This window comes from Fundulus heteroclitus, chromosome 2 (genome assembly GCF_011125445.2).
Source record: "Fundulus heteroclitus isolate FHET01 chromosome 2, MU-UCD_Fhet_4.1, whole genome shotgun sequence".
In the NCBI taxonomy this organism is placed as follows: domain Eukaryota; kingdom Metazoa; phylum Chordata; class Actinopteri; order Cyprinodontiformes; family Fundulidae; genus Fundulus; species Fundulus heteroclitus.
In genome coordinates this window covers 21,287,256-21,298,448 of record NC_046362.1, presented here as the reverse complement: position 1 = coordinate 21,298,448, position 11,193 = coordinate 21,287,256, and the positions used below count along the sequence as shown (strand labels likewise).

Genomic DNA, 11,193 nt, shown 5'->3' with positions numbered 1-11,193 from the left:
GATCCCAGCCCACCAGTCACCACCACTTGCCTTTCTTTCTAATAGTTTTTCTGCACTCGGTGATTCACCTGCTGTGAAGCTGACTCTGGCAGCTCCATAGTCAGAAACATGGCATTAGAGACACCAATGACCATAGTCAAATATTTGCCACGGGCCAGAATGGGCCAAATCCTACCCACAAACCAGTGGCTAGAGATAAGTATAAATACAGTAAGGTTGTTATTCACAATGGAGGCTATGCCAGTTTGAGGCTACTAAAATGAGTGTTGCTTCAGTGTGTTAGTTTGCCAAAACTGTGTTGGACTCTTTAATTTTCTCTAATCCCCTCCCTGATTTGACCAGTGACAAAATACTTAGTCGCATGTTTTCATCCAACCCCTGGGTGTCTAGCTAGTGTCCATAAATCAATGTGGGCTTTACTGATAACTGGCCAGCATTTCTGGAGAAACCTGGTCTGAACTAGAGAGATGGCATCAATCAGTTCAATTCAATCTAGTTTATGTATATAGCACTAATTCACTTATTCACATTTATATAGCACACATGTCATCTTAAGCCACAATCATACAAACAGATTGGCTAAAAAGTTTATTTTACCCAAGGAAACCCAGCAGAGTTAACCAAGTCATTTAAATGCATTCCCTCCTGTTGAATGAGCATGTAGACAGTAGACAGTTGCTTGCATTGTGTCACTGACTTTGCAGCAATCACTCATACCATGCTCTCAGATATCGACAGTGGAGAGGAAAACTCCTCTTTAACAGGAAGGACCCTCCAGCAGAACCAGGCTCAGTGTGAACAACCATCTGCCTCGACCGACTGGGGATTAGAGAAGGCAGAGGGTACAAAAATTATACTGATCCAGAAGTACTTTCTATGTGAGGAAAAAGTAAAAAAGATAAAGGCAGTTCTCTAAAGAGAGATACACAGCTAAGTAAAAAAAAAAACAAAAAAAAAAAAACTCTGCTCCAGTTTTCAAATCAATGGGATGAAAGAGAGCACATCAAGTTAGTCGTAATAAAAGCTCAGCCAATAGGGGGTCAGGTGTTTCACCAATAGAAGGAGAACAAGAAGTTGTTGGCAGCAGTAAACCAACCAATAACCCCCTCCAGGATAGTGCCACGACTAAACAGAACGCCAGGCAAATGTAGCTACTATGAAGAGAAAGGCAGATAATGAAGATAAAAACTTAAATCGCAGCAGATAGTGAAGACTTGGAGAGTAGTAGAGTGGTAGAATGTAGCAGAGTGAAGGAAAGTGGTATTTATGTCCTCCAGCAGCTGAGGACTATAAAAGCATAATTACAGAGATGGCATAGGATAACTAAAGCCCCTCTAATGAAAAAGCTTTATACAAAAGGAACGTTTCAAACCAAGTCTTAAATGTAGACAGGGTGTCTGCCTCTTGGACTAAAACTGGGAACTGGTTCCACAGGAGAGGAGCTTGATAACTAAACTTTCTGCCTCTCATTCAGCTTTCAGAAACTCTGGGAACCACCAGTAAACCTGTATTTCTATTCAGCTGTGACAACTTCATATTCATATTTTGTTAGCTATAGCCATTAATTCCTTCATTTTGCCCTTCAACCGTTGAGTACATTTGGTGTTTAGGAGTCATTTCATACACAGTGGAGCATTCAACGATCATACTAACCATGCATCATTTATTAGCCATAATGGGGTAAGAAGCATGTTGCCCATAACTATACAGATAATGATAACTTGTGCAGTCATGTTTCTTACTTAAAGGTATTGTGGATGATTTTTCCGGAAATGTAGGTAAGGAATATCCAGGTCACTTTTTGTATAACTGCACTTTCGCTACCTGCTCTTCCGTTCCTTGCATGAAAGCATCTCCCAAATACACTCTGCTCTTTATTTCTTTCTTCTGGGGCCTTCCTCTACTTCTCATTAACTTGTAAGACAGTTTGCTTCATGCGACTCTCAGTCATTTTCAAAGTATGCAGTGAGAGCAGTGGAGCTACAATGAACAGTTGAAACCGAAGCTCACTAGATAGATAAACACTAGAAATGCACATGCACAGCAAGAGGAAATTAGCAAGGAACACTTAACATTGAGGTTAGGTGAGCACGTCACAAACGTTGGCATGTGGGACAACCAATAGATAAAATGAACCCGCCAGAACTCCCAAGCCGAAAGAAGATTGGCCACTATACATTTCATTTCTGCAGACGCATTACTCATCTTTTTAAATATCTGGTTAGCATAAAGTGTCAGTCTCTAAGATGCTTCATCAGATTTGTGGTTCTTCCTGTCTGTCAATTCAACACTAGAACAGAAATTAAAGAGAAACAAATGTAGAAACATTAAATGGTTTGATTCTATGTTGTTGAGGAAAAAGAAAAAAGCCTTGGATGGCTATAACAGATATTTAACATGTCATTGTTGCTGAAGGTCCTGTTAGCAAGAGTTGGTGAAGAGAGTATAACATTCCAGGGACATTTTTGCTTTGAATCTTTATTTATTCTTCCATTGTTCTTTTGAGTTTGACATTCAAACTAAGTATTCTTTCTATACAAATGTTTTACTTGCTAAAGAAAAAGAAAAATGCATACACATTGATTGTTTACTTGCTATTCTCATTTCCTTCATAACAGTTTCATTTTATCGGTCATTGTTTGATGCATTTTTTATAAAAACTCCTTGTAATAAGGTACAATCTTCTCAGGACTTGCACAGAAGTTGAATTCTTTAAATTTATGAACAGTGCTGTTTTTTAGTTCTTAAATGTTTTTGAAATTACTTGATTATTGAATGCCACCAGTTAAAAGTGCTATAGAAATTATAGAATACAGTGAAGTTGCAATTTCAATTTATTGGGTGGCATCTTTGTATCTTTTTTGTGTAAGGGTAATAGCGTAATAGTAATTTATAAATTAAGCAAAATACACTTTGAAAGAGTATCAAAGTTATGACACATGGAGATCTAGGAAACAAAACTTCTAACTTCACATTCATTGCTGTACAATTTTCACTGAATACTTTTTTGTGCCTTTCTCAGTCTCTTTGATCCAGACTATACAACAAAAATGACTATTTATTTATAAGAAGACATTCATGTTATCACCATACTGTATCCAACCTGTAGCAAGCTTATTTGGTTTGTACTACAGGTGACACAACATTATATTTCGTTTTACAGAAGGTTCACCAGATAAACTTAAACTTGTGTTTGAACTCTTGATTGTCAGAAACCTTTGTAAGTTTATTGCACACTAACATTCTGAACAAAACACACAGATAAGATATTCCACTTATAAAAGTTTCATGCTGTGGTCTGAATTCCGAAATGCTTCAGAATAGGTAAAACCGGGATGTAAAAACTTTTATGTATACAGTATTTACAGATAATTATTATTGTTAAATTACATAAAATCTTATTCAATAATATCAATTCTACTTACATTATGGGGGATTGCTTAATTTATATTATAAAACATCTGTACACTGTCAACCTGATTTCTGAACTTTTTTCACAATTCTATGGTGTCACTGCACATACTCAGGGCATCAATTTGTTTGCACACATTAACAAACTCTGCTTGTACCGTCATATCCCATTCCAGCTGTTTGCTTTCACTTAGGTGCTTAGTCCCTGCTATCCGGCTTGAACCCTGACTGTCCTGGGAAGCCAAGCTCAGCGTTCTATATCTCCTGTGATAAGACAGAGAAGGTATTGCTCTTGGAAAGCTGCTTTGGGCAATGTTTTGTCCCCTGTTTGTCCAGGAATTGGAACGTAACTTATTGCTTTGTTTTGCATAGTTGCACAAACCGTGAGTTGAACCAGTAATGCTCCTTTTCCAGTCCATCTGATCTGTTGCCATTGGGGCTTTCTTGTGAGACATCAAACCCACGTGTTGTTGAGAAACTCTGGAACTAGACATGGCATTCTCTTGATCCACGTCTCCACAAGATGAGGCCCGGTATAGAGTTTCATCAACACATTTGGTTGCTTCGTTTAACGTTCCTTGACCAGGAGAACTCAACGAAAGACTTGAGGAAGTATAGAACAGCCTTTGTGGACTAAAAATGCTGTGAGAAAATAAGGACTCACTAAATAGAGCTTGGTCAATACTACGTGACAGCTCTATAGGAGATGGGGGTCGGAGGTCCCCTGTTGAGTCACTATCTGTACCTACGCTGTCCAGTGATGATAGCTGGAAGTCATCAGCATTTTTAGGTTGCTTTGGTGGGTTTTGCGGTGTATGTAAAGGCAGAATGGTCTGGTTTGGGCTGCGCTTGTTTGCACAGTCTACTTCAGTTGCAGGATTGTCAACCATTGCACAAAGAGTGAGAGCATCTGATTGCTTTTTGGTGTCATCATCGCAGGCCACTAGCTTTTCCTGGTTAATCTGGGACCAAAACTCATGAGTGGTGAGGGTCGGAGAGTTTGCTTCTTCCTGCGAGGGTACGCTGAGTCCTCTCAAAGGGGAGCTACTGGATAGACGGGACCAGGATCCTGGCCTGGGGTTACTTATAGTTTTGACAGAGGAGTTGGTGTTACAGAACAGAGGATGTGTGCCAATAATGCACAAACCTAGACACACCCCAATCTCACATAACCTGCAGCCTATGTGGTAGCCCCACCAAGGCCATGGCTGGAACCCAAAACCAACCACCCCACCAAAACCAAGAGTATGCAGGATCCCATAGAGCTGAAGACCACCACATCCTAACAAACACAATGAACTTCCTATCCCAGCTCCTGCTGCTCTATCCCAATCTTCTACCTTGGAAAATGGGCATTTTATAGGTCGTATCATTTCTGGAGATCCTCCAGTCTCTCCGTTATCGCTCAGCCTGTAAATGTGTTTTGTGTTTACTTTTTTCAAGCAGTAAAAGATGATGTAGGAGGATGAAAGGAAGATGGTTAGGAAGACAAACAAACCACGAGGGAACAAAATGATCACAGTGGGGAGACTATGAAAGAGCTGGAGGAGTCCAACACATCCTAGTGAGATCATAAAATGCAACAGGCACATGCAAAGTAAAAGACAAGGCTTAGGCAAGGCTGAGAATGAGGTAGAAATAGCAAGTGGAAGTGAAAGATAGCTGCGTGAGTGCAAAGACAAAAGGAAGAAGGCCAAGGAAAAGGCTGATGTCAAACAAGGCATTGGTAATTCTGAGAGCAGCTGAGTGACCAGAGGTGGAAGACGATCTTGAGAATTATAAGCGTCATACAGCAAACTGAAGCCTTGGATCCCCGCAAATGCCAGAACGAACATGTGTAGCATGATAAAAAAGCCAATTCCAGGGGGGCACCGTAGAGGCAAGCCTAACAGGCAAACTACAGATATTAGGCATATTAAAGCGAAGGCGGATCCCAGACCATAGATGTGTGCTTCCCATGCAAATCCCCACGTTGCAAAGGCAGAGTTCCAGTCTGAATACAGAGGAACCAAATTGGCAGGGCTGAGAGCCAGAGAGGGGAGCAAGGGCTCACTTGGTGTAAAATCCTCTGGGTAGGTGGGAGTCCAGGACTCATCTGAAGTTTTACAGGGCGTGGTGGACATATCCATGTTACCTTCGAGCAACAGTGTGCCAGTGGTCTTTGGGACATTCCAGCTGTCCTTTCTGGATTCATCTGTAAAGAGAAGACATTGTGATACAGCGAAATAATGTAAGCATATTATTTTTATTAAAGGTCTAACTGTATACCGAACTCACAAAAGGAAACTAAACTCCATATTGGGGTCAAGAGAATGAGACAGGATTTTAGCAATATTTTTTTTTATTTTAAAGAATATTTATTCCATGTAAAATATTTGAGTGGGCTCAATGCCAAAAAGCACTGAAAATGTTCAGTGTTTTTGTATTGGAAATATTGAATAAAGGTTTTATAAATCTTAAAATGTTATGATTTTCAAGTGTCTGGATTTTTGGTTTGTTTATGTTGTCCAAGGTGTTGGCAAATTTGGTCATTCCTTTGTGTTTCGTTTCTTAGTCCATTCTTATATTCTGTTCTTTGTACATTTGGAATTATTTCAGTTAGATCTCTTTCAGATTTTTTCCCTTTTCCCTTTTTATTTATTTGTGTCCTCGTTCAGCTTTATCTACATTGATTAGTCTCACTCTCAGTCTCCCTGATTTCCTACTTCCTCAACTACTCTACATAATGATTAGCACACCAGCATTTAGCGTCATTCTCCACTCTTCCCTCTGTATATAGTCTCACTGATTGTCAGTGATCCATTCTTCCGCAAATCCTGCTGGACTGCATGCTATTTACTCTGTGTTTCTATCTTTGATCCAGGACCTGTTCCTCCTGCGATGATTTAGATAATTATTTTTCTAATTATCAAAGTATTAATTTACTATGGTATGCTTCTGCTCTTTGGTCCTTCACAAACCAGAAAACATGACACAACCTGTGTTTTAAATAAAACTCTGCCCAGTGTAAAATTTTCCAGTTTAGGTTGTATTTTAGATTTTAATTAGAAGTTACCAAATGCACTTGGCTGAAAAAAATAAAATAAAATATATTTTAGTTTTGAAGCAGAAGCCAAATATAGCATTGTTAGCAGTCATTCACATTTTAAGATGAGGTAAAGATGTCCCAAGTAAAGCAATTTTCAAATGATAATTCAATTTGTTAAAGGAAAAAAACAAGCTATCTAAACCAACCTGATGCTAAGAGAAGAAGTAACCGATACCTAAATCTAATAATTGTTGGACCACCCTTAATAGCAACAACTGTCAATTAGCATTTGTGATCACTCGTAATACATATTTTACATTGCTTTAAAATAATGTTGGCCATCTCTTATTTGCTCAATTGATTTATTTCAACCACTATAAATGGTTTTTGATCAAAGATCATTGATGCATGGTATCCCCCCCCCCTACTTATTTTGTAGCACAGAACAACAGGTAAAAATCTAAAATGCAATAATGATTTCAACTGTTAGGTCAGCATTCTGAACCATCCCTGTACCTGAATACATAACCTCCTTTATGGGTTATCTGAATGATGTGTTCTTTGGTTTATTCTTATTTATTATGTCTGCAAATAACAACAAAATCATTTCATCAAAATGATTAGTAATGCTGGCATCTCAGGTCGACGTTCTTCATATCCAAATGCTTTGGTTTTAAAAAATGAGTCCAGGAGTGAGCAGTCAGTGTATGTGTGACGTTAATCCATAATAAAACAGAGCAGGCTTGTAACTGGGAAGCTCTAAGTGGGTCACACAGAGAGAAATGGGAGCAAGTTGTGTGCATTGGTGTTCATGTTAACATGACTGAGGGAGAGTGATTTGTTGATTAGCCAGTATCGACCTGATTATTGTTTTCTTTTTAAGGGGTAGTTATTAAACACTGTCAAGATATGCTTTGCTCACAATGAGAATCTGGTTTGGTCCTCAATTAATGATATTTCATTGATTCTGAGGTGGAGGAGATGGATATCTGTTTGTTATCATAAAGTATTGGTTACAATATTAAGCTGTGTGAACCAGGTAGTCCAACCAGCTGATTAGAATATGAAATACACACTGTTTACTGACCTCCATTAAAAGTGGAGACATTGTGTCAATACAAAATCAGCAATCACCAATGGGTGTTAATCTGGTCATATCTATTCAATATAGCTTCTCTTGTAATCCAAATACCATCAGATGATTATTGAACCACTCCTGGCTTAGCTACACTGCATACTGTAAAATTATTAATGTGGTAAAACATGCAGATGTGGGGAGAAAAAAGCATTCTTATCTAGTTCTGGTAAAGTGCACCTCCCCCTATGCCTGTGGACATAAAACTCCCTGTACGAACGACTGCCACCGTGGGTGAGTACAGTAAATAGTGGTATGTGGCATTTGATCACCATGTTATCTGTTGAGCGTTATTGGAAAGTGATCAACATGCCATATATTATGAACACAATTATTTTCAGAGAATGAAAGATCAGGGAATAAATATGCAACGGAAAGACTGACGGTAGGGCACCAAACAGTGGCATTGCTTAGAGATTTTTGATTAGAGTAAAGCCAAATTATTAGAAATGATGCAAAGAATATGGTGAATGCTAAACTTGTGTCAAAAAATGCAGCAGTGACACAAAAATGACACTGCCTGATGTAATTTGGTCAACTTTAAGGCTCCACTTTTTTGGTATTAATTTCAAAATCTCTTCACTGTGAAAGTAAGACATGACTCTTACCTCTGGTTCCCTCTGTGCTGACTGTTCCTTTGATTAAAATAGCATCTGCAATACGATTTGTCCCATCTTGTGTTCCCTGTGTGGAAACTGGGATGCCTTTATTCCACCCCCCATTGTTTGTCGCTGATGATGGAGTTTGGTGCTCAGGGTTATCATTCGATCCAATAAATGCTGATGGGGTTGAGTTGAAATCCGGTATGGGTAATGGAAGGGATTCGGAAAAAGGCATAGGAAAATGTGTATTAGAAATTTCATTTTTCAGTGCTAGCTTGTTCTCTCTGGTTTGTGCAGGATGCTCTGTGGACACTCGGCTCGTTTCAGGCGACAGAAAATTAAATGTTTGTTTCTTTGCAGGATTTTGTGGAGCCGTTCCTGATAAAAATCTAGATGTTTGCACACTGTCCATGAGAGTTTTATCCTCTTTGACAATATCTGAAGGGCTGGATGTAGGTCCTCCATCATTAGGATATAAAATAGATGTCTCAGTGCCCTCCTGAATGTCACTGTATTCACCAATCACACCTTGCCTGTCCAAGTCCTCAGATGATAAGGGCCAACTCATGGGATGACTCAGAAAGTCAACATTGTCAGGTCTAAACATAAAACTCTCTTGTCCCAAACTTGATTGGTGAGGTTTCTCTAGGGGCTGTGTAAGAAACTGTGTCACGCTGTCATTGTCTGTCGCTTGTGTTTCTTTGCCATTTTCTTCAGTAAAAGCAGCGGCGTGAAGTGAGAGAGGGAATGAAATGGGGAAAAGAAAATAAATATTCCACAGGGATCCCATGCTGAGGGTCTGCAAGCTTCACTGATTGCTGTCTGTTTCACATGTTTGGACCATAAACATCAGGATTCCGAGGTTTCAACCTAGAATAGAATTGAAGGACAATTCATGTCTTGAACACTGTCAGTGTTCTCCTCACATACTGTGGCTCATTAAAGTATTTGCAGTAAAACAGCTTAAAGCGCAGCATGTGGATCAGAAACACCACAAGATTACCGATTAAAAATCTTTACGCATCAGTATAGTGGGAAAAAAAAGCACTGATATTCTTCTTGGAATCATGCAGATATAAGATTTCTTACCCCATCAGTGGTCCATTCTGCTGCAGGCTTTACAAGCATATAAATCGTTCTGTGCTGCTTCATGTCTGCAGTCTCAGTCTGCTCTGCACTCTGTGTCTTTTCACTCTCACTGTGCTATGCCCCTCTTCTCTTCATCAGCCAGTAGACACATGGGACACAGACCCCACCTCCTCTGGCCAACCCCCACCCTCCCACATGCTGCTGCTGGACAGGTCTGACAGCGAGACTGTTTGCAGCAGCATCTAGATTAGTACTATCTCCTTTTTTGGATTCAGGGACTGTAGTCCTTCTGAGTAAATGGAAGTTCGGTAAAGAAAAAAAACACAAACAGGAGTTAAAACATGAGATAGGATGTTTCTTGAAAATGTGTTGAGAGTAATTTACAGAGGCTGTTTGAAATAGTTGACATATAGTCATATGTAAATGGTTTATCCATCTATGTATTTAGTTCAAAAATATTCATTAATATTTATTAACAGTAGCTGCTGGTGTGCACATGCACAGAAAACGTAAAAAAAAAAAATCTCTTAGCAATGATTTGCTGGTTAAAGCAGCTTCTCATTCAGTAAATCAGTTTGCAGAATCCTAAAGCTATTTAATTTTATTTGAAATTGTTGCTTGGCTATCACATGAAGAAAGGATACATGCATGTGATATTGATTATCAAATTAATAAAAATATTAATATTTCCCTTTTTTAGTCCCACAGAGATGACATGTGTCTCTGCATTTAACCCATCTCTTAGGGAGCAGTGTGCTGTCAACACAGTGTTCAATCTGTGGTCGAAGGTCTTGCTCAGGGGCCCAGAGTGACAGATTGAGTTTTGAACCAGCAACCTTTGAGGCCTTTCCAAGACACAAATGCCTGGCTCCCTAGCCACTCAGTCACCACTCCCACAATTAAGCTTGAAGTACAAACATTTGTACTTTTATCCAATCCCACTACTGCAGATCTGCCTTGCATTTCATTAACCATAATTTGATCACTAGGTCACTATGTTGAAAGTTTCAGTGGCATTAGCATCACAACCATTAGAATCTATATGTGAATCAGTTGTTACAGTGATGATCCAATAATTGACATCACTTCAGCAAATGTTATGCGGAGCAGATGTTCAGTGTGCATTAATAAGATCCTCTCAAATTGAGATGTTGGATAGTTACAAAGACCCCATCTGACATACTAACATACTTGCTGATTAAATTATTAATCAATAATTATTTTACATTTTGGGGTTAGTAGACTGTGTAGAGAACATTCAACTTCCAACTTCACATTGAGCATGAAAAGAAACTACAATACATTGACCACAAGGAAAAAGAAATGTAACAACACTGTCCTGACACAGGAAAATACTACGAGTTTGACATTCTTCATCTAAAAACAACATGCTTTGTATTAAACTGCGATGCATAAAAAGCAACAAAAGTACTTCATATGGACATAACATTTTTTTTCAACCCATTCATTTTCTCTGTTTTCTATTACGTTTTGTCAACAATTATGTTACAGTATTTGCTGCAGAGCTGCTAAACAAGGTCATGGACTTCCAGCTTACCAATTTTGTGAATCTGCCATTTTTATTTTTGGAATGAATTTGTGGTGCAAGCTGAAGGATGCCAAAGCTACTAGTGGATAAGTCAAAATGTTTGGTTGTTCCTTACACCGTCCCCAGGCATACCACAAGAATGGTTGAGCAGGGTGGAGTGGAATGATCTGAGCAGATTTAAAGAGACAGCACCAAAATGAGTTGCTCTCAGATGCAGGAGTTAAAAAGGGGGGAATGTAGGGGTAAATTAATGAGGAATTTAGAAGAAAGCATTGCAGTTCCACTTTATATAGACCACATTTGAATGATTTCAATGTGAAAAGGAAGAACTGAAAAGCATGATATATGTCCTTTAACACTGACAATTGTTTCAAAATGG

The 11,193-nt window shown here is 38.9% G+C and overlaps 1 protein-coding gene across 1 annotated transcript; it reads right to left on the bottom strand.

The window, feature by feature from the left end:
• Positions 1–2,459: 2,459 nt before the first annotated feature.
• Positions 2,460–9,385, bottom strand: LOC105938684 (proline-rich transmembrane protein 4). Its single transcript, XM_012880515.3, has 3 exons — positions 9,266–9,385; positions 8,183–9,046; positions 2,460–5,605 (listed from the first exon to the last, which is right to left on the bottom strand). The coding sequence occupies exons 2-3, from the start codon at positions 8,964–8,966 to the stop codon at positions 3,495–3,497; spliced, it is 2,895 nt and encodes a 964-aa protein (XP_012735969.2). The 5' UTR covers positions 8,967–9,046; positions 9,266–9,385; the 3' UTR covers positions 2,460–3,494.
• Positions 9,386–11,193: the final 1,808 nt, after the last annotated feature.

Bases quoted from the DNA above. Each gene is read 5' to 3' on its own strand.
- LOC105938684 (XM_012880515.3), bottom strand. From the start codon at position 8,966: ATGGGATCCCTGTGGAATATTTATTTTCTTTTCCCCATTTCATTCCCT. The intron at 5,606-8,182 runs GTAAGAGTCATG...TTCTCTTTACAG, and splicing joins CAGCACAGAGGGAACCAGAG to ATGAATCCAGAAAGGACAGC.